The sequence below is a fragment of the Talpa occidentalis genome, unplaced genomic scaffold, assembly GCF_014898055.3.
Source record: "Talpa occidentalis isolate TD23 unplaced genomic scaffold, MPIMG_talOcc4v2.1 talOcc4.5, whole genome shotgun sequence".
NCBI lineage: Eukaryota > Metazoa > Chordata > Mammalia > Eulipotyphla > Talpidae > Talpa > Talpa occidentalis.
The window spans coordinates 23,097,173-23,120,078 of NW_023604861.1; the positions used below are offsets into that span (position 1 = coordinate 23,097,173).

General features: G+C 35.0%; 1 protein-coding gene across 2 annotated transcripts in view; it reads right to left on the minus strand.

Moving 5' to 3' along the window:
• Positions 1-713: 713 nt before the first annotated feature.
• The window catches only part of UCHL3 (ubiquitin C-terminal hydrolase L3), a 52,113-nt gene continuing 29,920 nt past the window's right edge, over positions 714-22,906 (minus strand). The window contains exons 6-8 of one of the 2 annotated variants that reach the window (XM_037528919.2): positions 9,509-9,584; positions 1,536-1,594; positions 714-925 (exon numbers count right to left, since the gene is read on the minus strand). In XM_037528919.2, the coding sequence (XP_037384816.2) occupies positions 842-925; positions 1,536-1,594; positions 9,509-9,584 (219 nt within the window). In that variant the 3' untranslated portion in view covers positions 714-841. Of the gene's footprint in view, positions 926-1,535; positions 1,595-9,508; positions 9,585-13,742; positions 13,932-22,906 lie in introns of both variants that reach the window. The other variant, XM_054701474.1, reaches the window with a different exon arrangement.

Below are 22,906 nucleotides of genomic sequence, written 5' to 3' on the forward strand. Positions count from 1 at the left end.
CATGGCTTACCATCACACCTGCAATAAATCCAAATGCTTTTTCTATATTCCTGTATCACTAAGCCCACCCCTCCTTCTCTGATGTCATCTCTTGCTACTTTGTCCATATATTTCAGTCATATGAAACATCCTTCTGGTCCTCAAAGCATGGAGATTTTCTCACCTTAAGGACTCTGCATTAGCTATTTCCTCTACTCTTCCCCTCCACCTTTCTGATTGCCTATTTTTGGTATTCAGAATTTAGAGTTACCCCTCATAGGGGTATCTGACTATAAAAGTATCCACTAAGTCACTCTCTAACACAAATTCTATTTTAATTTTCTGCATAGCACTCATCATTGGTATGTGTCTAATTAATGTCTAATTAATGTGCTTGTTATTAGTCTCTTCTCACAAGAACATAAGCTCCATGACTATGGACCTTGTTGACAGTAGTCACTGTTATAATTCCAGCACCTAGAACAACATCCAGTTCATTACAAGTATATACTCAACAAATACTTGCTAAGTAAATGTTACCATATAAAAGATTATATTCATATTATGTACATAGCAATAATGTCTGTATCCAAATACATGATCTCCCATGAAATTTGAAGACAAGAAAGCTATTGCTAATCATCAAATAAGGTAAATCCTCCACAAGAAAGGGAAGGAAAGAACTGCAGTTTTAATTTGAGGCAAAAAAGTAGGAAACACAAATTAAGTCAAAGTTTAATTCACATAAAGTTTAATCAGTCAAGTTAATGAAAATATCAAAAGTTTTGCATTAGTGTATGGCAGCAGAAATTTAATTTTTGTTGCAAATAATACAGTATTTGGTGTTTTCATTATTGACAAGCTATGCTGCAGAAAGAGCAATCGCATTAAATCTTAATTCATCAGGGTCACGTTCCATAAACTTCTTGCAAACTTCTATGGCATCCTACAAGGGGAAAAAAAAGTATAATTTTTCAGTTTATAGGCATGTGTTTTACTTACAAAAGACAATATATATTTTATATTTTTCCAACACATATATACTAGCTTTATACTGAAGACATCTTTCAAATGAAAAATTATTCTAGTACGATCTTAAGGATGAATGGTTGATGCAATTTGCTTCATACAAAGGTATATGGGACCATAAGTGTTCTTTCTTAAAATGCTTTTAGGAAACTTTAAACCTGAAACAAATATATTTTATTTGTTCAGAATCAGAATCAAGATATAAATGATAAATGATGGTGTCTTGGAGTCAATGAAATATGGGATATGAAGTAAACTCTTCAATATGACTTGTCTTTTTCAGATTGATTACTTATTCACACAAATACAGAATTCCTAAAACTTCTTTATTTGCTATGGATTTTTTAACACTAATTCAGGGACTTTTATAATTCAAGTTCTTCTTTTTAAATTTTATTTTTTAAAGAGTAAGGACAAAGAAGCATCTAAATGCAGTGGAAATGTTACAAGAGCAATCTCTGAAGATGTTTTAAAGATAACAAGAACATTAAAAATACTGAAAGTGGGCGCACAAGGTTCACTGTTACCTCTAATAAAGTATCATCACTAGTTTCCCCATGGTTAATTGGAAATGGTTTCCGTCCATCTGTGGAAAGTAGACAAACAGATGAATGCTTAATTGTTAATACAGGATAATGCACTCTCAACTTCCATTTTCCTCTTTCCACAGTGAGGCAAGAAAAGGTATTTAAAACAATATATCCTAAAACAATATATTAAATGTGCTAACTACTAATATTTTTTTAAATTAAAAGTTATTATACCCTTGTTTCCATATTTGAAAGTCTAATTTGTTTTCATATACAGAATTTATCCAAAATATTCTTTAATTTTCTAGAAAGAATATACGAAACTGGCAAGAGTTAGCTTTTAAAAAGTTAGGACCCCAGTTTTTACCTTGACAGCTATGAAAAATATCTTTCTTCGGACCTCCATGGTGACGCAAGGGGTTAAGACACAGCCTATGAATCTATCTGCAGCCAATGCAGCACGAGTTCAATCCCTGGCCATGGAGCTACCCACATGGCGCAACAGACCTTTCCTTACTTGCCTGCTGCTCCCCTCAGCAGCGTATTTCAGTCAATCTGCCTGTTCTGTTCCCCACTCTGTCTCTGGTGAATCCTCTCATCCCTCACACCTCTGGCCTGTACCCCAGTTCTTGTATGCATAAAATAAATATTAAAAAAAAAATCTTTCTTCACTTTAATAGCTACATCAGAAGGCTCATAAGACTGACAGGTTTACACCAAAGAAAGGAGCCACCATAGATTTAACTGTTCCCACTACTAATTGTGTTCCACCAAAAAGCAGTAATATAGCTAGCATTATTTTACTGACCACAAAAAGTAATCAGCCACAATTACAATCACATTGTGATTATAAATACTTTCCCAATATTATGGAGAAAAGGAAAATGTCCAGAGTTATATAAACTCACGCTAACCTGGCGTTAACTACTATTTTGCTCTATATCCAATCTATAATCCCAGATGTCTTTTAAATTGTACTTCATCAAGTTCATTCCACAAAACACAACCTTTGGTATTAACACCATGTCTTCCAAACATAATAAAAAGTTTGAAAATATACACATACACACACACACACACACAGTGATTGACTTGAACTGATAAATACTACTTTCAAAGAAAAATATGAGTGAAAATTAACACTCAAAATGTGATATAAGTTCTATCATCAGAATTTGTGATCCTCATTTTTGTGCTAACATTAAAGATATTTGAAATACTAAATTAATGTGTTTGGGACATAACTCCTAAAGCTCGTAAAAACCATAGAAGAAATACTTTTCTATTTATAAGGGAACACTTAGTTATTCACATTTCTATGAATTTATATAATTGTTCTAAACTGCAATGTATGTATCTCACTAACATATCATGAAACATAATAATATCCTTTTGTGGAAGATGCTTATCCTTAATAGCTTATTTCATCTACAATCATAAGAGGCTATTAATGTGTTGCCCCGTTTTATATTGTTTTATCTTTCAATTCTCAAATAAAAGCAAAAATTTAAATAAACAATGAAGAGTCCCTTCTTAAGCAAATTCTAAACTAACATATATTTTCTGGTGAACTAATAAGCTCTAATGAGTGATTTTTCTTCATAAGCTGCTGTTGTTTAATGTATTAATTTCAAACAATGTTATTACAGACTAAAGTTATTAAACAATCTTGAAATGTCAACACAATATAAACAAAATGAAATGTATACTATTTTGTTATAGAAATAGTTCAGAACAATGATTAATTATGATTTTATTGTTATTCTAATACTGAGATAGGCTAATTACAGTTGTTGGTCAAATCCACCCTGGCCTATTTTTTTTATCTTGTAAGTTAAGAATGGTTTTTATGATTTTAAAAATGAGAAAGGAGAAAGAAAAAGAAGGGGAAAGGAGGAGAAGCTGGAGGAAGAGAAAAAAGAGGGGGAGGGATGCTAAAGAAAAGTAGGTAGCCCACAAAATTTAAAATATTTAGTACTGGGCCCTTCACCGAAAAACTTTGCCAAGACAACATCTGAACCCTGCCACTGTTCCAACCACAACTACCAGAAAATTGCTATTTCCCAACAGCTTTGGGTTCAATTTAAGTCAATGCACATCCAGAAGAAGACTCTATGCAGCTCAGGAACTGTCATACATGCACCCTCTTAGAGAAGCAGGGGAAAGCTGCGCCTTGCATATGAGCCATGTAACCCTGCATTCCTGGATTAAATGCACCACTTATAATTTGTACAGGAAAGAATACAACATGTTGCCCCTTGGCAGTGTCTAACCAATTCATTCAGAAATTGCCTTTTTCAGGCAGTTTGAGGACAAGACTCCAAGAGACACCACAAATACCACAACACAAAATGCTTTTTGGTAGGGAAAGTCCAGTGTCAAGTATTATCAGATATCTGAGGACAACCTATGACATGATGCTTAAAAAACAGCAATCACAGGGCCTCCCTGGTGGCACAAGGGGTTAAATCTCATCACTATCAAGCTATTGGCAGCCACCAGGGATTGAACTGCAGAGGCTGTGGCTAGCTTCACAGTGTTATGCTTAACCCCTTGTGCCACCAGGGAGGCCCTAATGCCATTTTTTAAAAGAACATTATTTTCCATTCTAGAACTTAGACACAATCAAGCTTTGTAAGGTCAGATATTGAAGGTGTCAAAAATGGACTGCCCTCCCTTTTTCCCCTTTTAAGAATATACTTAAGGAAATACTGAAAAAATGAGTGAGTAAAGAAGGAATGAAGGAGACATGCATCCAGGAATAGGAGCTTCAACAGAGGAATGAGTCAAAAGGAATCCCCAGGATGATATAACGAAGGAGAGAGCAGCCCACTATGACGAATGTGCACAAGGCCTAGAGCACAACCTACCCGGATGGGAACAGGGAAGATACCAGGAGAGAGCTCTCCTAGATCAAGTTAACAGAATGCCAGGGGTTCCCATGTATTGAGATATTTAGAAGAGAAAAGAGCCTAGGAGAGGCACAGTGTTAAATACGTTGAAATAATCCTAACAATAATAATAACCAAAAAGCAAAACGGCAATTATTTACTTAGAAAAAATAAAAGTTAAAAAGTACATTAATTATGGTTCAGCTGAGAATGTTTCTGTGGTCATAAGAGTGTAAACAACATCTTCAATGACACTGGAAAAATAGGGGGAAAAAGCATATATTTGGGGATCTGGAGGGAGGGAGAAGATAAGAGGGTGACAAAGGAGAGCTAAGTCCTTATTTTCACTGTAGGAAGTCAAGAAATAGTACTGAGGCAACTTTCCCCTCGAACCAGGATGTAATAACTGGTATTAGACTAGGCATCCCACTGGAAACAACTAAAGGCCTGGACAAAATATCTGTAACAGTTGTTTTTAGACATTGGAAATAGGTAGCTCAGAGGTGGAGGTTAACTCAACAATAATACCAGCTTTCAGTCACTGCAGGAAGGTGAACCCCAAGCAAGATTCAACAGGAGGAGAAAAAAGAGAAAAACAACAGCACTCCAGGAGAGCAGAGGGCTAGAGTTTGCATAATACTAGCAAGGTAGCCACTCACTCTGGAGAGCCTGTACTCTTTACAGGAGCCAATGTGCCAGGTGGGGTCAAGGAGCAGGATGTCAGGGACTAAACTTGAGGCTGGTGGGGGTGGTCAAGAACTTGTTTACATACATGGGCAATGGAGAAGTAAGAAAATACAGCAAGGATAATCAGAGCCAGATTGCTGATACGCAAAACAGGGTGTCACGAATTTGGAGAACACTAGAATAAACTGTAGAGTGTTAGGTCAGAGTTAGAAGTGTTGATGTAAACATTGCTTTTTAAATATAGGGATCGCAATAAACAGATATAATCGCATGTGTATATATCCATATTCAAAAGTTTGTGTGTGAGTGCATGTGCATAACGCATACAATGTTTCCCAGACAGCTTAAAAGCAAAGATATCTTTGCAGCAAATGAGCACATCTACCACCCAGATATTGGTTCTAATTAACTTTTTCTAATAAAAGAAGCCAGGTTCCTTGTGTTAGGGGAAAGGATGTCCTGAGCTAATTCCATACAGGCTTTGTGGACTCCACCCCACTCCAGACCAAAGCCAAAAGACACTAGGAAAGACAAATCCCATCACCACCAAAGGGAAGGTTGCTGGAACCTGAGGGTGGGGTTAAGCAGCCAGGTTTGGCATAAAACCAGACACATGGGCTTTGGGGGGGGTTTCCCTTTTTTTGACTCTCCGCCAGCTCGCAGCGCTTGGCCAGCTCTCAGAGTGCCTTTGGGTTTCCAGGTCGGCGGATCGGGTAGGACGCTTTAAGACTTTATTTCCCTATTTTCTCCCTGAGTTGTACATTTCCTCATTTCCCTTTCCCTTGTAAATAAACCTTTTATTAACCTTTTTGTGTGTGCCTGCAGTGGAGTATAAATAAGTTCCCTTTAAGCGCACAGGTGAGGACCCACAGCCAGGCAACCCGTTTTTACATGGGGCTGCGCTGTAACACTTAGAGAAATTGTAGCAGGGTGGTCCCCAGGAAAGGGGGAGGTTCCAGGTTCCCTGAACCACCCAAGGGAGGGTGGAGCTGAGCAGGAAGAGAAGAGGCTGCAGAGGAGACTGAGGAAGGAAGGAAGCAGGATGAAGCCAGAAGGAGACCTGGAGGAGGCACATGGAGCCTAGAGACACATGAAGAAACTGCGCTTGTCTTTTGGTCGTGGACTGGATGACACAGATGTGGGTGAGACCTGTGGGGAGGGGACAATGGCAGCTTTTATCTTGATTTTGATTTTTGCTCTTTTCCTTCCGGGCTTGTCTGGTTGTTTCTGACCCTTTTCTGTGGGTCCCCACTGGAAGATGCTTTAGACTTGTGGCAGGCTTTGGGGCCTTGCTCTGGGCCAATCCCATACGGATGGAGTTTTACCCACGAGGGGACGGGTAACTTTGGGTGCTTCATTTAGAAACTAGACTCTTTGCCTTTCCTGTATTGTTTCCTAGTTTTATTAAAGTTCCTTCCCATTAAAGTCTCATGTTTTGTGTTGATGCGGCGGATGGCAGAACCCATTTAGAATAGGCAGGTTTGCAGGGTTTGGGCTGTAACAAAATGACCAAATAAAATGCTGGAGCAAAGTAAAATATGGGGCTGGAACATTTGCTACATCTTGAAAGTATGAAGAATATTCATTTGTTTGGGGAGATAGATCCAGAAGTATTGAAGAATAAAGGGGAATGATGTGTGCTATATATTTCTAAACGGTTCAGAAATATTAACAGAATCTCGGAAATCTGAGTGAATGGTTTATGGGAGTTCTATACACAAGTTTTAAAAATTATTTCAAAGAAAAAATACTTTTAATGTCTTAAAGTATTCCTATTAATTTGGGGCTGGACAATTTATTAGTTAACAATTTTTACTTTTTTTTTTTAATAGAGGCATGTTTTATTTATTTATTTGTTTGTTTGTTTGTTTTGTTTATACATGCACTGGGTACAATCAGAAGCATGGGAGGGTGAGAGAATTCACCAGAGCCAGAGCGGGGAGCAGAGCAGGCAGAAGGACCGAAGTATACTGCTGAGGGGAGCAGCGGGCGGCAGGAGAGGTCTGCGCGCCATGTGGGACCCTCCTCCAGTGGCCGGGGAGCAGCCGGGGATCGAACCGGCGTCGCAGAGGCTGCGGGCAGCTTCGCAACCCAGCGCTCAACCGCTGTGCCATCGGGGAGGCCCAGTTAACAATTTTTTAAATGGACTTTTCGATCAGTTCTAAATTCACCTCCAAATCCCATCCCTTTAATTTAGCCATAAAGAATAATTATATCTATTTTAAAATATGTACTTCTCCCCCTCTACAAATGCCAGAAACTCCATGAGACCCTAAGGTGACAAAGAAAAGATGAATAGTTCAGAACCTTTCATCAGTTAGCCTTACAATTTAGTGTGGAATGAATATATTAAAGACTAACACTAACCTTTTATTAAAATAATTGCTTTATAGACATTAACTTACACCATGTCTACAATTATATAGTTTACTTTTTTAAGAAATAAGGTTACTTTGAAATTACTTCTTCCCTTAAAAACTTTGTGCTGCTCTCTGTTCACTAACTCAAAACTCCTCTTGCTCAACATTCCTTTTAAATTTATTAGAATTTGCATCAGGATTACCACCAATTTTGCTTGCAATGAAATCAGTAACTGCCCATCTTCATTTATCTTGTACTTATCCCTGTTCTCTATGACATCTCAAAGACTGGTTATTCTTTAGAACTCTGAAATTCTTTAAACTCATTTAAAGAATAAAATCCCAAAGGGCTCTAATTCTCTATCTGCCATATTGATCTTGCTAAAGAATACTTAATCCAAACAAGACCTTAGTAGTTCTGCCTTTTCTGATGTTCCTACTTCAAATCAATTTTAAAATCCTTTTGTGTGGATGTTGGCACGCTACAAAAGACAACCATTCGTCATGTGTCGTATCCTTGATGTATGTCTTTTCTTCTACTTTCCTTTTAGCTTCTCAGCTCAGAGCTAGCTAACCAGAAAAAATTGAGTTTTTTAAGGCAACTCTTCCCTTCCCATTGAACTGATCTGAGATTTTTTGGGCCTAATTAGCTTTTAGATGTTATTTATTGTTTGCTCTGTAAGTCTCTCATTCTGAAAGTCACCACCACATTTGGTGCCTCTAATTATGAATCTTTATCATTTCTTTGACTTTTCCTCACAACTTTCTTGATGTCAACAGAAAGTATCTGGTTAAGTCTCAGTATTCTCCCTACTTCCACTTACAATTAATTCAAAATTAATTCAGCTATTTATTATTCAAAATTCAGAGTAGAAATTTGGCTTCCAGCAATAAGTCTAACATTTGAAACCACCACTATTACATCTTATCTCAATGTAGATTCTGAAACTGAACAGCACAACTTATCCTCCAAATTGCTCTGCAGATCAGTTATATACTGCCAAAACAAGGACTGCTTTTTATTTTACTTTGATTCCTTCTCAAATCACTCTACTATTTCTAGAAAGACTATGCTCTTTCTTTGTCCCGTTTTTAACAGCCACTTTTTTTTAATAGTGTTTGAGGCTGCTGCTATGTTCTAAGCATAAAATCCATCTAAATTTTATGTGCCACATTTACAGTCACAATCTGAGTCCTTTTGAACTCTTTTGCCTTTAATTAACAAAGATAAAAGTGACAAGTTAATATGTAGACAAGAAATGAGATGAAAGAGACTAAAATCATGGTATCTAAAACTGAAAAGAAACTTACCTATTTTGTTTTTTTATATGGCCTATTTAAGCCAAGAAGGTCCCAGGAGAAGAACAAGGACTTATAATAAGTACTGTATACCAATTATGAAAGAATCATAAGAAGTTTCTTCTGTCTGAATGAATCATTTAAAACTCCTCCAATACTCCCTAAAGTAATCCACCTAGAGTTAAACTTAAAAAAAAAAAAAAGCACAGGCATAGGCCAAATACCAACTAATTAATCACACCTGCCTTAGAGAATCAATACTAGAAAACATAACTCCTACAAAGTCCCATAAAAATCCAGATAAAATACAAATGGATAGTACAAAATCCTGAAAACCAGTAATATTCATTATTGAAGACAAAAAATTAGTCATCATTAATATTCCACTGAGTTTATAACTAGTTTTCCCATCAAGATGGTTTCTCTAAAGTTGATGAGAACTAACTCAATTTAGCAAAGATTGATGAAATGATTTATAGGTATTTACCATAGTGAATTTTACTTTCCTGCTTTGTTAAAATGCAAAGTTGATATACAAACATTCTTGAATTATAAGCAGTTTTAAGATTTAAAAAATCTACTTTTTCTAGTAAAAAAAGTCTTAAAAAATTTTCATTATGCCAACAATGTTACAGTGAAATTCTATTAAATAAAAACAATACATATTAACGGTTCCATTTATCATAAGTACTTTCCCATTTCTCTACCCAGAGAAAGTTAAAATAGTTCTTACCTAATTCATAGAGATGCCCATCTACATGAACTAATGCAATAAAATGAAGATCTACTTTTTCATCTATATTTGGTGCCTGGAATAGGAGGGAAAACACACATATTATATATATTAGTAATCAAACATATTAACCAAGTACATATAAACACATACAAATAATATCATACAACATGAGAGAACGCTTATCCAATATAATTCAAGGCTGACTCTGATATGGTGGATAAAGAGTAAACACATCTACATTTAGGACAATGTGCTCACCCATCACCAAGGAAAACATGGCTAAAAGCACATCTTCCGTAATTTCAACTGATTTAAAAAAAATCTAAAGTCTTGATTACCTTGCAAATCCTAAAACCTGGCACACATTGCCTGGTGCACAGAGACGTACAATGCATACTGAGTGAATGAAATGATGCATGACTGATTTGTCTAGTTTTTGAAGTTTGAAAGAAGAATGGTTAAAAATTTTAATGATAACATAAGAATTAAAGGAACTTTTTTCAAAAGGTTAAATTTTAAGACATCAAGAGAGCTCTTCCCTTAAATACTGGAACTTCATAATTTTATTTTTTGAACAATGCACTATAGTCTTAAAATAGAATGCCATTACTCATCTTAGATTCAAAAAGTTTAAAAATGAATCAATGCAAGAAAAGAGCATAAAATATTAAAAGGGGGAAGGGATAAGAGCAAATAAAGTACAATTAAGTGCAGCCTACGATTTTTCTCTTGCTTTCTTAGTGAACTACTTCAAATTAAAACTAAGGGTTTTTTAGATTATCAAATCAAATTTGCATGAGAATATCTGCTACATTTTGTAGACATTCAAATAACTTATGCAAAATCAATACTGATTAACTGACACTTTCTATGATACATAGTAACTACATTATTAAAACTAACATTACTGGCTATCTATCAAATCTAAATGGTTTAAATGACCATTTATCATTGTTATAAGCATGTATAAATTTTAGGGGTGAAACTTTTTAAGAGGGATAAATCAAATCATATCTCATTTAACATCCCATAGATAACACTACAGTATCTTAACAATAGTTTTTTCACCCTCAAGTAATTATATAGTTTTAAGTACTTGCAATATGAAGTTTTTAGATGCAGACATGGAAAGATGCAGAAAAATAATTATTATCCTAGATTTACTAAGTGCCTCTAAAATGTAATTAATAGGGTGAATCATCTCAGCCCATACTCTTCAGAGATTATTTCCCTCAAATTATGAACATGCGAACCTCAACATAAATTGATGTGGCAAACTAGCGGTTCTTAATTTTAACTAAGAACTAAATAAATTTCACAATTGGCAGATATAAAACTTAGTTTTACTGTTGCTTTTGCACTAGGTTCCTGACTACCACAGCCCCACCTTGTGGTAGTCCCTCTGAAAAACAGAGACTTGCCACTTGGTTTGGGGGCTACCATTGCAGAGCTCTCTCTCAGACTGAGGCTGAAATATATGCCCCAGCATCTTAGACAAAGTCTAATACCTCTTGAACATTTCCCTTCAAATACTTTGAGATGGTGACAAGGAGTTTCCTTACTTTTCTGGTCAGAGAATCAAAAAATATATGTGACCCCTCATTTTACTGATGTCCAGAAGAAAATCCAATTTTTCAAGACAAAAGCTAGGTAAGTCTACAAGCTACAAATTCAACCCTATAATTAAAATGCTAGGAAAAAAGTCTTTATCCAACTAAGAATTGTCTTATCACTTAAGACAATTCTCCAACAGGGTTATCAAGCATGTTAAACCTTTTAAGCTACTATGTTTGCAAAAAGTATTAACACCATCTCTTCTTAAAATAACACATTTCATGGTTTCATTTTTTGTTGGTAAGTAACTGTTACTAAAGTAGAAGTATTACCTGAGCATATACCCAACCCCTGTGAGCATGGGGTTCCTTATCTGTTTTAAGGTTTAAATAAGATACATGACAGTAGTTTGTATACTGTTAAGTACTTGCAATATAAACATTATATACTATTACAACACATGTTATCACAAATGTAAGAAATCACTCCAATTCAGTGACTCAAATTTGAGAGTCACTGTACTTTTTATCCAAAAGTACATACCAAATACACAAAATTTCTAAAGACAGCATAAAATGCCTTCACACTATCATAAAAGTAAAGCTCAAAACTTCTTACCCTTCACAAAACCTGACTATCAGGATCCTTTTCTTTGGTCAACTTCAACTAGTATAAACGTATGAAATCTGCAATTATCCAATCGCTTAAAAATTATTCCAGTAAAAGCAAGAATAATAAAGAAAAGGAAAAAAATTCTAATAAGTATTTTATTTCAAAAACTGGAAATAACTAAGGTAAAAAAACCTACATTTCTACATGCTCTTTTTTCACAAAGTCCCCTATTTAGAATATAACACTTAATATGGCAAAGAATTAAAAAATGATATAATAAATCAATAAGGTAGACATTAAATACTAAATGTAAATTTCACATTATAAAAAATATAGTTTAAATTTAATTTATAATTGTATGGCACTTAATATATACCAGGCATTGTTCTAAGTACTTTATAGGTATTGGCCAATTAATTGTCATATAAACCCTAAGAGATTGTTAAATACCTACATTCATTTTACTCTCAATAAAACTGAGTCACGGAAGCCTTAACATGTGTAGATCACACATCTTTCAAGTGATGAAATCTGGTTCCAACTCAGGCAGTGTGGTTCTAGAACTCATATTTTTTACTATTAAGGTATGAAAGCTATAAAGCAATGAATTAAATGGAACAAATATCACCACTGAAAATATATAAAATTAGAAATGTCAACGTTTATGACATGTTCATTTATATTTAGGAAAATGCTTTAAATACAAAGGAATTTATTCATATATAGAATTAGATCAATTGTGCACAGGTCCAGAATTTACAAAACTAAGGTTTTACTCTGATCATCTAATTCACCTTGTATCTCCTACTGTGCCAGATTATATACAGCACAGTAAGGAAGCAAAATTAAAATGGATAAATGAATAAAAATGATAAATGTATATTATGACCCAATGAGGATAATGAAACAGCATGACAACAGTGTGTTGAGTCTCAGCACAAATGAAGTTATTTTGATGACCATACTGATATTTGGTGGAAGCAGATGTTTAAGGAAAAAGTGCCAAGACTCCACTTTACAGTTCAAGTTTAGCTCTGGAAGAGTAAATAAGGGGGAGGAAAGAATGTTTGACATCAATTTTTAAATTTTTTAAAGCATTAAATGTATATGTAATCAGACTTCCTATGGCCTTGAGTTTGGATTATTTATTAAAGTGTCCATTTTCTTATAAATGTATGCCATATGCCAAATATTTAAGATACAGCATTTCTAGGGAGGCTCTGCCAAACCACATCATTGCCATTCAGTTTCAAACATTTTTTTTTTTTAAAGCTGTAATTGTCTAATCCTGCAATCTATTTTAATTAGGAGAAATATCAGAATTCCATCATCAACCTCAACATTTAAAATAATTAACAAGATTCTTATAAGAATAACTACTTTTAAATCATTTGCTAACATTATCAACCTAAGAAGGAGAAATCATGAAATTTGTGGGAAACCTACATCAATTCACAAAGAGAAAATCTTCACCTCTTACTTGGAAAAAAAGACCTTTAGAAATTGAATAGGCAGGGAAGATTGGATCAAGATTAAACCAAATACCTGAGCCACCTCAGGGAATAAAACAGCTTAGATGAAATACCCTACACCATGAAGGATTAGATTAAGGAGAGAGTTAGTAAAGTGACCCAGAGCACAACAAGAGCCTAAAGTCATCAGAAACATGAAAAAAATAAAGTAATAGATGGCAAAGAACTCAGAAGGTACACAGCATTTGTTGACCTGAGTCAACTAAATGTAATGGGAAAGATGAAGGATAGGAGAATACACTTTAACATCTGACAGGAACTTAAACATTATCAAAAATGTCAATCAGTACTCATCAAAAGGCAGGCACCTTTATGTTGGCAGGCTATGGAGTGAAAAGATGGATGGTCACCAAAGCACTGTGAGAGTCAAGCTGGACTGCAAAGCGTAGAGGTATATGGCAATCTTACTGGGGGAGAAAAGCTAATGGCTGAGTGAACCAAGAGAAAAGTACTATGAAGACTGAAGAAGTCTAAGGGGAAAAATGGACAGCCCTTGTCACTGGAAGAAGAGATGGAAGATTGACTACACTTACAACAGAATGGAGACCCAAAGATGGTAGGCGTAAGAAGGGTCGCCAGCGACGAAGACGGAGAGATGGACTGGTAGCCTTTGCAGGGCCTACATGGTTACGTTTGACCCAGGGCAGGGATGCATGGTGACACAATGATGAGGGCTTCGTTCTGCAGTGGCTAGAATGAGGCTGTGATGAGGATGGCGAGGACTACATAATTAAAAAAGAGAACATTTTACTTAGACCACGTTACTGGGCGATCATTTATTCTTAAAAGCAACGTATGGTCATACTTGTATTTATATGGTCTAGTAATTTCAATCAGTCATCATCTAGAAAAGGGTTACATATGAATATTGGCTATAAGGGGGTAAAGTAGAAATATATAACCGAGGTATCAGGTTATATGCCATAGTTTCTGTTAAGTGTATATCTAAAATAGTTACAATATCCTCATCTGTATAGCACAGACTCATGGAATGGATTCAAGGTCACTAAAGTGGAATTATTATATCACATTGTTTAAAAAAAGGGAACACATTCAAAACATGTAACACATATAAAACACATAAAGAATAATGTGTAGAGGTGACAGGCACTGGCAGAAAGGATTCCTTAGAGGGAGGAATAAGTTCTAATGAAAATAACAAATTTTAATATAAAGAGGAGTGAAATAAACCCCTCTGAGGCTGATGACCTGCATAAACTATGCTATTATTTGGGTTGACAGGCTAATTAAAAGCTGTCATGGCCTATGAGCCATCATTGAGTAAACAATAGTAGTTAAAATATGTTTCACTTATTTTGTGAGCACTTTTAGATTTATCAGTTCACTTAATTTCCCAGTAACATGTAACTATAATTATTCCCAGTTTACAAATGAAGAATCAAGAGTATATAAAAGGTTAAGAAACATTAATCAAGGTCATATTGCCAGCAAATGGCACAGCTGAGATTCAAACAAAGGGAATGAGTTTGCACAATCCAATGATCTTAATCACTATAGCGTATAGCCTAAGTAACCAAGAGGAAGATTTTAAAGCTAATTTATTAAATTAGATTCTAATGAGAGGAGTAATCCTCTTAAAATTATACATTTTGAAAGACACCATTTCAAGCCTATGACACCACAAAAGTTGAATATGACCCAACAGTTTCCTACAAAATGCACATGTTGGGCCTCCCTGGTAGAACAGGGGTTAAAGTCTCAGCACAGTAGCCACTGAAGCATGAATTCAATCCCTGGCCAGGGAGCTGACCCACATGGCACGGCACACCTCTCCTGTCTCGCCCGCAGTGCTCCCCTCAGCAGTGTATTTCAGTAAATCCACCTGTTCTGCTCCCCACTCTGTCTCTGGTGAATCCTCTCACCCCCTGCACCTCTGGCCTACACCCAAAGTTCTTGTATGCATAGACAGAAATAAATCTTTTAAAAAATCATAATAAAAATGCACATGTTTACAATAACTAACATATTGACAGTAATCAAACTGGTGATTTTATAATTGTCACTGTCAATAAATAACACCATACAAGTACAGGAAATAAAAAGTTTAATTTGAAAGAGTATGACAAAATTATAATCATTTATCATGGTAAGAAGAGGCAACAAGATTTCTAATATAAGTCCTTGATTGTTGATAATAGATTTCACTAAGGATAACCTCTTAGGAAGAAGCTGTTGGTCCAGAATGATTTTTCTGACTCTTTCAATCCTGAAAATTCTATGATCCTCTTAGTACTTTCATATTAACCTAAAATGAAACTGTTATTGTGATAGAAATACAAATACATGTTTGTGAACACTTCATCTATTCATAGTAAGAATCAATCATAAATAACATAAGTGACTCCAATACTTGGCTCTGGTTGGGAACAGAGGGGTATGTTCTAGTGTCTGCTTTCACAGACATAGTCTAATCAGAAGTTTGTCATATTCAATTTGATTACATTTAAATAAGAGAGAGGGAAGGGAAGCATGGGGGAAGAGAACAAAGGGAATGGACAAAGAGGAGAAAGAAACGGAGTAAAGGAAGAGAGGGACCAAGAGGTGCCTAAGGAAGTAGTAGTCAAAACAAAAATTTTCTAAGATTCTGGGGAGGAAGAGGTTTAAACCAGAAGTAGACCTGAAGGAGTACACTTGCCCAATGGGTAAGGCTGGGGAGGCAAAATGAGAAAGGTATTTCTGGTAAAGAATTGTGAGAAAAAGAACAAAAGTGGGAATTTGCAGGACACACTCAAAGAACCAAACTATCAGGTGTGGGGTTTGATTTTACCCTCTCTATCTAAAGTTAGCCTGTTACTTATTCATGGGCACTGGCAGAAGACAAGAGACTCAGATCAGAGAGGACTTTACCCCAACAACAGCCGGGAGCATGACCATCAGTATTTTTGTGTCAACTTACACGAGGAGAACACAACTTACACAAGAAGGCACAGAGGGATGGGTCCCTTAAGGAAGAGGAACACAGAGGTCGGTGCAATGGGTCTTTTATAGCAAGCAGTAAGCAAATCTGCTTAGTTCTGGAGGCAGACATCACCTTATCCCTCAGGGTTGCTTACTTTGTGAGAAAAACAATCTCCATGTTCCAGTATTATAACTCTCTTACGTAGCCATTTTTAGATAATCTTTTTAAAAACTTAAAAAAGACTTACAAAACTTAAAAACTTAAAAAGACTTACAAAAATAGTAAACACCTACACTTGCCAGTGACATTTTATTTCAATTTACTTATTACCTGCACTTACACACTTCCTACATTTTTACCCCTGAACCACTGGCAGGTAATTTATAAAATATATGTATCAGGTCCATTTACTTCTAAATACCTCAGTATTTTCTAAGACTAAGACAATCTATTACATAACAGCAGTGTAGTTATCACCTTCATAATTTTAAACTGGTATGTTTTTTATCCTATCTCCTGTCCATATCAGTTGATGTATTCATTAGTATTTTCCCTCAGAATCTAATATGGAAAGGTATTAAATTTGTCATGACTCTTAATCATTTTAGCTGGAACATTTCCAACAGTCTTTGTGTTTTACAACATCAACATTTTAAATATAATCTCCTTAACCCCTTTTTATTAAAAATTTTTCATTAAAAAAAGCCCTCTATGACTAAACATTTCTATTTCTTCCATTCTAACCCATATGGCCTTTACTTCTTTTTTCTTGTCTTACTACGTTAACTAGGACTTAGTACAGTAACGAATTTCATTCATGTTTTCTTGGTGAACTGACCTTTTTATGTAATGCCCTTTATTACTAGTAATATTTCTTGTTCTGAAGTTTTATTTCACCTAATGTTAATATAGCTATTCCAGTTTTATGATTGGTAGTTTTGCTGTATATCCTTTCCATTCGTATAATTTTTTCTCTTTCCATGTCTTTATATAAAGTGACTTTCTTGTAGACAGCAGATAACTGAGTCTTGCTCTTTCACCAGTGTGATAAGTTTTATATTACTTTGCATTTATAGTTAGACCATTTATATTTTTAATATCAAGTAATTATTAATATGGTTTTATTAAAATCTACCATCTTGCCAGTTGTTTACTTTTTCCATCTATTCTTTTATCATTTTCTGTCTTTGGGGAGGAGATTATTTTTAATTATTGTATTTTATCTGTACTTCTGTCTTATTGTTTATCTTATTTTTAACTTTTTTATCAATTGAGGATTAACACAATATATCTTTAGTCACAGTATGCCTTCAAATAATAATATACCACTTGTAAAGAATTTTACAGTAATCTCAATTTCTTGCTCCTATCTTTCAGCTCTTGTCATATATTTCATTTACATATATATGCTATTAATGTATAGTAAGTGGTTATTATTTTCTAATTAGACAGCCACTTATCTTTTGGAGCAAGTTTTTAAAAAGAATAATATTTAATATTTACCTTCACTTGTTCCATTTTCAGTGTTCTCCAATTCTTTGTGTAGATCCAAGTTTTAGTGCAGGTAAGATGGTAATGAATTTTCAATTTCTGTTTGTCTCAGAGTCTTTATTTCTCCTTTATTTTGGAAAGATACATTTGTTCCATTGAATTCGTTCAGCATTTTGTAAAAATACAATTCCATTATGTTCTTGCTTGCATAATTTCTGATGAGAAGTCTGCTAAAGTTTTTCTTTGATTCTCTGAATGTAATGTGTCTTTTTTCTCTGGTTGCCTTAAACATTTCCTATTTCTTTCATTTTCAGCATACTGAATCATATCTATATTGGTGTGTGTTTGTTGTATGGGAGGAATATTTGTCCTAGTATTCCCTGACATTCTTGATGACTTTAATCATTATTTTGCAAAACTGATGACCACCTCTTAAAATACTTTTTCTGCCCCAAGCCCCCTGCTTACCCCACCTCTTTTCCTTCTAAAATTCCTCATTCAGATACAGATCATTTGAAATTGCCCTCACCCTCCCCATCACACCCCAGCTCTTGAATGCTCTATTTTTAAATTTTTTTGAGTGCTTCAGTTTGGGTAATTTCTAGTGGTTCCTTCCACTATAAAAATGAGATAAACAAATTCACTGGTCCCTTCCTCAACCTTGTTATGTCTACTGGTGAAACCAGGAAAGTATTCTTTGTCTCTGGTAACATATTTTTAATTATTAGCATTTTCATTTGATTCTTTCTTACAATTTCTAATTACCTGTTGATATTTCCCCATCTGATAGTATAGGTTATCTACCGTTTCTATTTGAGATTTTTAACATGTTGATTATAGTTATTGGAAATTACATCTGACAGTTCCAACATCCAGTCATATCTGACTCTGATTTTCTTGATTGCTCTATCTCATAATAGTGTTATTATTTTTCTTATTTTTCTTGGTCTCATAACTTTTGATTAAATGCTTCACATCTTGCGTGGTGCATGAAATAATTATATATATAATTATTATATATGTGTGTGTATATACATAAAATGTCTGAAATGGGCATGCTTCTGTTAAGTCTTTAGTGTGTTTGAGTCAGCAGTAAAAAGAGTCTACTTGTTTGGGTTTTGCTATGGTGACCCTCAGCAATCCAGTGGCTTAAAATTCATCTAGCAATATTTTATACTTAGGGTAGGAGCTGGATGTTTCTTTTTCAATATTCTTGTTCCATTCACAGTTTTAGGCTTTTGCTTGAACCTTTACATGAGAAGGTCTCTCCTCAATGTTCTTGATCCGCTCCTACATTTTGACACCTGCATTTTGGTGTCAGGTGCTCTACTGATGGGGAGATGGAGACATTCTTTATTATCTGGTTCCACCTCCATCACAGGTAGGCTGTTTCTCCCTGTATATCAAAGGCAAGCCCTGCTAAAGTATCCTTCCCACCTCCAGTGATTTCTCACATAGGAATTCCTGCCTCTTCCCTGAAGGGGTGGTTTTTTCTGTTCTCCCCATGGAAGGTTTTCAGTCCCAGTGACTTTAACTTTTGTCCTTGAGGGAAAAGAATCCCAGTTTAGTGCCTTTCCCAAAGTAAAAGCTACTACCACCCCACAGGCATGGTCCTTGGAGCTCTCTCCTGCCTTGTCCTCAGTGTGTCTTATAAGCACCCAGGGAGGTCTGTGGAAAGTGGTTGTGAGCTCCCTCTCTAGGGCTGCTTACAGGGATTTTCTAGGCTCATGATACCTTAAGCCTGGTCTTTAGCAATATGTTAAAAAAAAAAATTAGCATTTTATTTTTAAAAAACAAAAAGGGATCATAATATTAATTATGTTTTTCTCATATTGCATATATTTTGGGTATTTATCCATCTATATTAGTTTTCATGCAAACTCTGAGGAATTTAACAAATTATTTTTATATGAAGTAATTGGGTACATACATTCATTTTTAGAGTTTTTTTTTTTTTAAGCATTTTGATTCTGACTTAAATCTCCTGTTACAAAAATAAATAGACACAGAGTGAGCTATGTGGATTGGGCTCATAAGTATGACAGTGTTAGGGTTTATTTTATATTCAGAAGCACAAGGACCTACTTAACTTGCCCAAAACCATAATAAGTGGAGACCATCAAAGCCAGAGGTAGAACCCACAACTCCTGCCTCAAATTTCAGTGTTTCCTGTTATGTACAAAGCTCTGTACCCATCAACTCTCAAATAATTTAGCTGATTCACAGAGGCAAATCTATTACTATCTCTATCTGCATTCCCCAAATGCAATTCGAATCTATCTTCTATTTTTCAAACTTATAACAACTTTCAACAACAGCAGAAAACAATAAAATATTCAGTCCTAAAAGACTAAATTATTTTCCTTCAGAATTAATGTATATGTCAATTTGAATATGAAAAAAATAAGTCAGTTACTCTATTTAGACTATTTAGTAATATTCAAAATATTAGAAATAGCAAAAGGGTCAAAGAGAAAAGATCCAAACCTTTAATGAAAAGGTGAAGGGAGAATATCTGTCTAAGAAGCCAAATTACAGTTAATTTACATGTCTTTCTCTGTATAAAAAAAAAAGTGAATATGCTTTAAAACTTTTTAATAATAGCCAAAGAATTAGAAATTGCACAAAGGTCAAGAAGTAATGATACAGACAGGTTGAGAATCTGCCTAAAGGTACTATATTTATTAACAAATTAAGTGTTGGGCCTCCCCGGTGGCACAGCAGATGAGCGCCGGGTTGCGAAGCTGCCCGCAGCCTCTGCAGCGCAGGTTTGATCCCCCGCTGCTCCTGGCCACCGGAGGAGCGTCCCACATGGTGCACAGACCTCTCCTGCTGCACCCGCTGCTCCCCTCAGCAGTGTACTTCGGTCCTTCTGCCTGTTCTGCTCCCTGCTCTGGCTCTGGTGAATTCTCTCACCCTCTCGTGCTTCTGACTATACCCAGTGCTTGTATAAATAAATAAATAAATCTTTAAAAAAAAAAAAGAAATTGTTTCATAGGTTATCATATGTGTTTAAATGATTCTAAAATGCTAAAATAAAGTAAGCAGATTTTTGGCTTACTCCCAAAACATTTTTGCATTTAAATGTGTATCCTATTATTAAGAAAAATATCATTATAACCATGTAATTTTCTGAACATGAAGGGATCATTATCTAGTAGATACTTAAGATAATTACTGTTTTCCGAAGTATGCATAACATGATTGCCAAAAGACTATGGTTGGCTTATAGTAAGATTTTATGTTTCATTTACAAAAAAAAAAAAAATCTACACTGACTAAGAGTTAACTTAGATATAAAGGTAGTAAATAACCAACTAGTCAGAATAACTTTAAGAGGTCATTTATAATTCATTACATACTTACATTAAATTATCAGCTGTTTGTAGCTTTGCTTTTACTACCTCCATCTTTTAAATTTTAAATTTAAAAACGCTTGCTTTTTTTTTTTTTTTGATTTAGCAATTTTGATTCATCTATACATTTTGTTGCCTTAAGGGTACAGGAAGTACTTACTGGCTGTGTAACCTTGAACAAATTAATAAATTAGTAACTTTTTAGTTTTACCATTCATAAAGTGGGGGAATATCTATTTTACAGAATTAGAGAATTAGAATAGGGTACATACAGCACATAGTATAATGTGTACCACATAAGACACATTATGTGTACCACATAAAAGGTAACTATCATTATAATAAGATGATAGATACACTTTCAAAAGCATTAAGTGAAGAATTAAGTGAAAATTAAGATGAGACTACTTGGAAAGTGATAAGCACTTCAATTTCCATTGTATTCCCATAAGTGTCACTGAAAAGTGGTCAAGAAAATTGCATCATTATCACTGTGCCACCCAAAAACAATGCACAGCATTACCAAAAAATCCAGTCATTTTCGTTTCATGAGTTGAGGCTTTAATACCGACAGTATTTATAGATCTCTAGTAGAGAATAATGTATCCATTCTTCGTAATACCTTCTTCCCTTCATTGGATAGAAATGATAATAAAATATTGAAAAGAATGAAATTCAAAAATTTAGAGAATTAAAATTAAAACAGAAAACTATTAGCTTCTCATTATATAATTACTAGAAATCACATTTCCTTTTATTTACCTGTTAATTATATATGAACTTGATCATACATAAATTGAACAGTTACTTCCCTGAATGTGTCATGTCCATTCAGACTTTAGAAATACCACTGAGTCTAAAAACTGCACATGGAAATAAAAGAATTAGGAACTTCTCTAAGACTCCAAATGCTATGAAAAGTAAAACTGTAAATGTGCGTTTACACATTTGCAAGAGAACATGTAAAAAACTTAAGAAGTTTAAAATCAAAATTCTAAATTCTAAATGGACTTTTATAGATTTTCAAGTAAAGTTCAGTACAATACATTGGATTGCACTAAATTTAAGGTGCAAATTTAAAATAGTAAAGTAAAATCAGGTTCATATGAAAGATGCAAACTTTCCTACAGAGCATTCGTGTTCAGTTGGTAAAGAAATCAAGGTGAAACATGGGCTAGATATCAAAATGCCACTATATATACCATGGAAATTTTGAATTATGGCAAATTTCTTCATTTTTCTAAACTAATAAATAGAGATACTCAGAGATTTCAAGATATTCTTAAAAGATATTTCCCCCATTAGTTTAACAATTGTATTTCTCATTTCAGTTACAATTCTCCAAGTCAGAAATCTCTATAAATATAATGACCTATATTTCACATTATATTCAACTCAAGCTTACCATTGTTAACACAGTCCCATTCTTTTGTCTTTGTCTTTGTTTTTTTTATCATTTGAGAGAAGCCCCAAATAAGGTTCTCATTTATTACAAATGAAAAAAATTTTAAATCCTAACATTATCCTGTTTTGGAAAAATGTGGTTTAAAACAAAACAAACTAAAACTTCACCATCTCCAAACAGAACCTCAAAAAAAAAAAACCTCACCATTTCCAAACAGAACCTCAGGTTCTATTTTTATTGCTGAAGACATTTTAGAAGAATTGAATCTAGGGCCTCCCGGTGGCGCAGCGGTTGAGCGCTGGGTTGCGAAGCTGCCCGCAGCCTCTGCGGCACCGGTTCGATCCCCGGCTGCTCCCCGGCCACCAGAGGAGGGTCCCACATGGCCGCAGACCTCTCCTGCCGCCCGCTGCTCCCCTCAGCAGTGTACTTCGGTCCTTCTGCCTGTTCTGCTCCCCGCTCTGGCTCTGGTGAATTCTCTCACCCTCCCACGCTTCTGACTGTACCCAGTGCATGTGTAAACGAAAC